This window comes from Egretta garzetta, unplaced genomic scaffold (genome assembly GCF_000687185.1).
Source record: "Egretta garzetta isolate BGI_Z169 unplaced genomic scaffold, ASM68718v1 scaffold45, whole genome shotgun sequence".
In the NCBI taxonomy this organism is placed as follows: domain Eukaryota; kingdom Metazoa; phylum Chordata; class Aves; order Pelecaniformes; family Ardeidae; genus Egretta; species Egretta garzetta.
Window position 1 is genome coordinate 7,402,157 of NW_009260028.1, and position 6,000 is coordinate 7,408,156.

Genomic DNA, 6,000 nt, shown 5'->3' on the forward strand with positions numbered 1-6,000 from the left:
AACCCTGGGATTTTGTTGGAAATGCTTGGAAAGCAATGAGCAGAACATCTTCCTAGTATATTTGAAAGGACAGTGAATTCTGGCAGAATCCTAGGAAAGGCACCTGATGACAGGAGGACAGGTTACAGCCTCCTCCACCTGCACAGCTGCCCTTGGCACCCACTGCAGCTATTGCCTCCCTGCACCTTCTTTATCATTCTAAGACTGTTTAATGGGAAGGCGCAGTCCTGAAGATGACACTTGTCAAAACAGCAATAAAGACAAGAAAGTGAAATTGCTGTTTGCCTTTGCGTCCTAGTCCCTTCACATTGGTCCCTCCAAATTGGCTTCAGATGAATCTAATATTACATCAAAATACATTCAAAAAATGTTGCTACCACAGCACGTATTTGACCTTTCCTCTTGAACACAAAGACACTCATTCCAGAGGATAAATTACTACCTGAAGAATTTTAATTCTTATTATTGTACCTTTAAAGATGTGTATCAGCCAGGAAAATATTTGTATTGAACTTATTTTATAGGATCCCATCAGGAAAACCAGAATGTAGTAATTTATTCTGAAATATTCTCCTTCCCTAGTTAAGGGGATGTGGTTCTACTCAAAACTCTGTATAAACATTATCAGTGGGGAGAATCACGCAGTGGTAGTTTATTACTGGCAGCAGCAAACACTGAAGAAAAAACCAACTCTGGTTGTGAGCATACAGAATGTTACCCTCCTTAATAATTGCATAATTATAGCAGGTGTTCATCAAATGTATATGCCAGTATGTTACTTTTCTGGGTGTCTAAGTTTCCTCAAGCACCATATCAACTTAAAACCTTTTGCAAAATTACTATGTCCCATCTGCTACTGTGGATAGATAATAGCATATCTGCTTCCCCCTTCCCAAGAATGCAGCGTGGAAGAATTTTCTTTTTCTAAAAAGAAGTGGAATGTGAATGGGTGATAAGAGTAGCATTGCTAAACATGACTATGAAAACCAGGATGCCTGCTGCACACAGGTTATTACAGCTCTTACTGTATCTAGCTCTACAGAAAGCTCAGGGTGGGCATAGTGCCTCTTCCTGTTCACACCTGCTCTCTTCTCAGCTTCACCATAAGATTGAAGTCAAAGGATGCGCACGAAGCTCCTGCTCTCTCCACTCAGGGCTCAGTATTTTTCCCAAGCGACAGAACATTCTCCTTTACTCATCGCAGGCGACAGGAGTAAAGACAGCTTCCCACTCGTTTCGTTATGACTCACCAGAAAGGAACAGGGAGAGAGAACACCCTCCTGCTCAGTCAATGAAATCTTTACAGGTAAGGTATCTCATTAAAATGTCCTATTTCAAAGAATAAATATACTGCCTATTTTATATGTCAAATAAGAAAAAATAAAGCTATGACATCCTCCCACTAAATTCTAAACAAATCAGCAGTGAAGCTGCTGACATTTGAAACTAAGTGCTCTTACAAGGCCTCAGGAAGCAAGCTGGCAGGATCCCCTCAGACTTCATTGGGTTAACCCAATACTAGGGGTGAGTCAATAAAAGAGGCTTTAAACATACAAAGGCAAGCAAAGTATTTCTCAGATGTTTTGGTCACAGTAACGTTAGCTAATCCATGTTACAAGCAGTACACAGAACACTTCTAGAAGCGTGGCTTGGGCCAGTTCCACATTAAGACTGAATGACTATGCAACAACCACCTCTGTGAACTATCCCTTCGACCCTCTTCCTTTCTTCCATCTTATTTTGTTGACTTGAATAACAGATTCAGTGCACATACACGCACTGAAAATCACACAACATATGAGTTGTATAGCATTTCAAACAGAGGCCTAACTAAATCCTCTGAATCATCTCACAATGCTTCATTGAATGTAAAGGGGATGAAGGTTAATACCGTTATCCCTCCCTCAGCAAAATGACAGATGTACTTCCTTTAAGATGACATTTAAAGGATCAGTAAGCTTTCATTCCTTTCTCCTAGCCCATTTCAAATCCAAATTCCTATACATGGATACCCCAGAAGATGCAGTTCACTAAGGCTCTTGGAATGGAACCACACGAATCATTTTTAATGGTAAAGTGTATTTCACTAGGTTGTGCCTACATTATACATTCTACATACAGGTAAGAACTATCATAGAATCATAGAATGTTTTGGGTTGGAAGGGACCCCTAGACGTCATCTAGTCCAACCCCCCTGCAGTGAGCAGGGACACCATTAACTAGACAAAGTTGCTAGTTAACGGTGTCCTAACTATGATTGGGTATAAGGCTGAACACCTTATTTTAGCTTCAGTATTTATTAAAATATTTTGAAAAATGTGTAACAGTTTGAAATCAGTATTGTCAATTTTTGTAGAGTCGAAAAAGTGTTAGCACCATCAGCAAAAAATAGAGTTTTTAACAGTTCAAAGTGATGCTGTTCTGGATTTAAATTGGTATATACTTGGATCTGACTGTTTTTCTATCTACTCATACAGATTTTACAAACATCTGAGGAATCTTCCCCAAGGGCCAGTCTCTGTTAACTTTGGCTTTTAGATTTGTATCAATATCCAGAAGTTTGTAAGGCTACAGACTAGAATCTTCCAACTGGTTTCTGTGGCATGACTAGAGAGATGGAGAAAGTAGTACGTTACAAATCTTCCCCAAGCACTAATAATTGTACTCCTTTAAACATGTAAATAGAAAGCATACATACCAGAAGCAAACAGCAAGCAGAAAAAGATAAAAAAAATCCTGAGCTAGGGAACTCTAGAGCTTTTTCTGCTGTCAGTTCAAGGGTACGATTGTGATCTTTCAACCATTAACAAAAGAATCATGTTGCAGTACCTAAAGAGTTTAGGTGCAAAAAGGCAATTAAAGCAAAACACCACAGCTAAATATGCATCGGGAAAATATGCCCATTTACCAGATAGAAAAAGAGTAAGCAGTTTACTGGTTAAGGTTACTGAAAACAATATTCAGAGTAACTACTTCTAGCTAAGTATGAATGTTTACTACATTGTAACCTACCACTTAGAATACCAAAAGCAAACCTTTACAGATTAATAACATGCTATTACTAAGTACAGAGCCCAAGAGGAGAGAAGCTTTCAAACTTCCTTTGGGTTCCAATTCCTCTGTTTGGTAACAACAAGAGGCATAGAAGAGGGAAGGAACTTTGATATGTTTTTTAACTTTTAGAGAAGAAAGTTTATCCAGGTGACTGCATTGTATCACAGCACAAAAAGCCACTAGCTTGCTGTCCTTCTTGACCCTAACTTTCAGGAATAAATTCTTTCGAATACATTGCTCCTTAAGTAGTTTAAGCATGTTCAGTAATTACTAAATACATGCTAAAATAAAGTTTTCCACAAATCTTCAAAGCATTTTTCCCCTTTTTATAGATTTCACTAAACCTGTTCACTAGCTTTACGACTGGACACTTATTCCCAACCCAATCCACACTACACGATGCCTTTCAAATACTGCTGGCAAAGTCAAGGAGATTACTTAAACACTTAGCAAGAAGAAACTGTATCAGAAAAAAAAAATTCTCAAAAATAGGAGAAAAGCACTCGTTGTTTTTCACCTGGATCATCATACATGATGTCAATCATGCTGGTGTGTCCCATTGCTAGGCCTCTAACAGTTAATGGCAGCTTGTTCTAATCACATGTTAAAGATGCAGATTAAGCTGTATGCTAGAGAGCCCTTATTCATATAGCCTGTCCAGTACAGATGACTCCATGGCCTGGCTTCTAAGTACCTTACACAGGACACTGTGGCAGTCAGAAAGAGACCATGCCACTGCCAAGTAGCACACTCACGTACAGGAGAGCCAATTGCAAATACCAAAGAAAGGAAACGTATCTTAAGTCCCACTCTTCTTTGGAAATTGCATTTCTAACTCTTGTCTTGTTGTTGGAAAACACACTCCCCATTCAGCCTACTCCAGTCTCAAAGCCAGAGCATCCTCCTAGATTTTTGAGTCCACTCAGGCTTCAGGCAGTGAATTAAATCTCCCATTTTCTGATCTGGTGCTCAGAATAGCTAGGCTAGAAAACCACAAACAGGCATCAGAATGAATTAATCAAAAAGTTATTGACTAAAAAAACCCCAAACCCCCAAACTTCCGTAGTATGAAAGCTTTCTATATGAGTCAAAACCAAGCTTAGGCCCTGTGCAACCAGGTGCTCAGTCTTTCTGAAAAATACAAAACATACTACATTTTAGAATTTTATCTATAGGCTTAACAGATCTCTTCTGCACTTCTCATTTTAGTGTCCTCCTTCAACTATGAGTTAAAAAAAAGGGGGAGGGGGAAATTTAAGGGAAACATTTAATGCATTTATCACTGAAAACATGTAAAAATAACTTTGCAATGCAAGACAACTTGCTCCAAGTATTACTCATTTTATTACAAGACAAATCAATACAGTCTCAAGATAGGCTAAAAATACAGGGACAAAATAAAGCTAAAAATCAAAAAGCCATCAAAAATCTTGATACAAAATGAGATAAAAAACAAATTAGGATGATATACCATTTAAAAATATAGAATTTTTTATTATGAAATACAACACAGAATTAGCTTTTCAATGAGTTATCATGTATTCAAAAGGAGAAGGTTGTTCAGAACCGAAGAAATAAGCAGATGTTGTTGGAAGCTATTAGAAGAAAATTTAGTATACATGAAAATATACACGCATGATGAAATGTAATTAAATGCATAAAATTTTCTCTCAACAGATGAAGATATGAAATACCTTTTTTTTTTTCTCATTTAAATCAGAAGCCTCTCCATTAGCAAATAAGAAAACAGAATAGTTGCTTCTTTATATTCCATAAATAAACAGCTTACACAATGTCAAGCCTGCCAACTTTTTACATTGTAGTTATCAAAACATATTGACTTACAGAGGACAGCCACAGCTCCGGATTCAAACATGAGACATTCTTCTCTGTTTCTGGTTTCCACTATCACACTGAATGGAAGTGGATCCAGCTTGTGATAGACACGGTATCCTTTACTGAAAGCCATTTTGCCTTTATCAGAGGCAGTCCTGTCCAACACAAGATGATGTTAGTGAAACCTTCTTGTGCTTCCACATACCCCCCGCAAAGCAGGTCTGACTTGCATCCTTTCCTAGGGGTTTTACACATTTAACAAAAACAAACAACAAAAAAAGGCCTGCTCGTTCTTTCTACCTTGTGAGGCTTATTTTCCCTCATGTTCCAAAATAAATCTAGGGACTATCTAAAGACAACATAAGAGTGTTTCAAAAACACAATTACCCAGAGAAACATCTTTTAACATAAAGGATTTATTTAAAAGCTTCTCAGAGACAATAAGAATTTCTTTCACAATACTTAATAAATAGGATTTCTTCTTAGGAAGAAAAAAAAAAAAAGAATGAAAATAAGGTTTTCTAACACCACAAACAAGTAAAAGCAGCAACTATCTTAATCATAAAGTAATACCAAACGCAGAGGACCAGAAGCCTGGGCAGGCTTCAATTCTTAGTTCTACTTTACTGGTTGCGATCTTGTACAAAAGGACAGTATATTTCAAATGCTAAAGCCGTTAAGAGGTTTTAAAAGATCATACAAAAGCGTTAACCTATTTTGTTTTTCTTTTTTAAAATGAAAGCAGGTTTTTGTTTCGATTTAAACCCTCCCCTGCAGCGGCTGACGACCGAAACATTGCAGCATTGTTACTACTGGAACTGGCTGTCAGCCCTAGAGGTAAGATCTTCCCTGAAAACAATCAAAAAAACCCCAAAAAATAAGAAACTATAAACAAGCGCGAGAGTAGCCAAATTCTAAGGGCTTAAGCTCGGGAAGCGTTCAGCGAGGGAAGATTCTTCTTGAAAGCCAAAGGCAGGGTTTTCTGCCCCCTCCCTTCCCTTCAGCCCGGTGCCCGTGACCTCTAGGGCGGACACGGACTTCACGCCACCGGTAGGGACCAGGCCGGCGCGCGAACTTCCAGCGCAGCCCCTGCGGGCCCAGCACCGCCCG

General features: G+C 38.5%; 1 protein-coding gene across 1 annotated transcript in view; it reads right to left on the reverse strand.

The window, feature by feature from the left end:
• SYNJ1 (synaptojanin 1) overlaps nucleotides 1–5,974 on the reverse strand; it is a 67,002-nt gene extending 61,028 nt beyond the window's left edge. Inside the window, 1 exon segment of the mRNA XM_035896522.1 lies at nucleotides 4,900–5,974. Within this exon segment, the coding sequence (XP_035752415.1) occupies nucleotides 4,900–5,023 (124 nt within the window). The 5' untranslated portion in view covers nucleotides 5,024–5,974.
• Nucleotides 5,975–6,000: the final 26 nt, after the last annotated feature.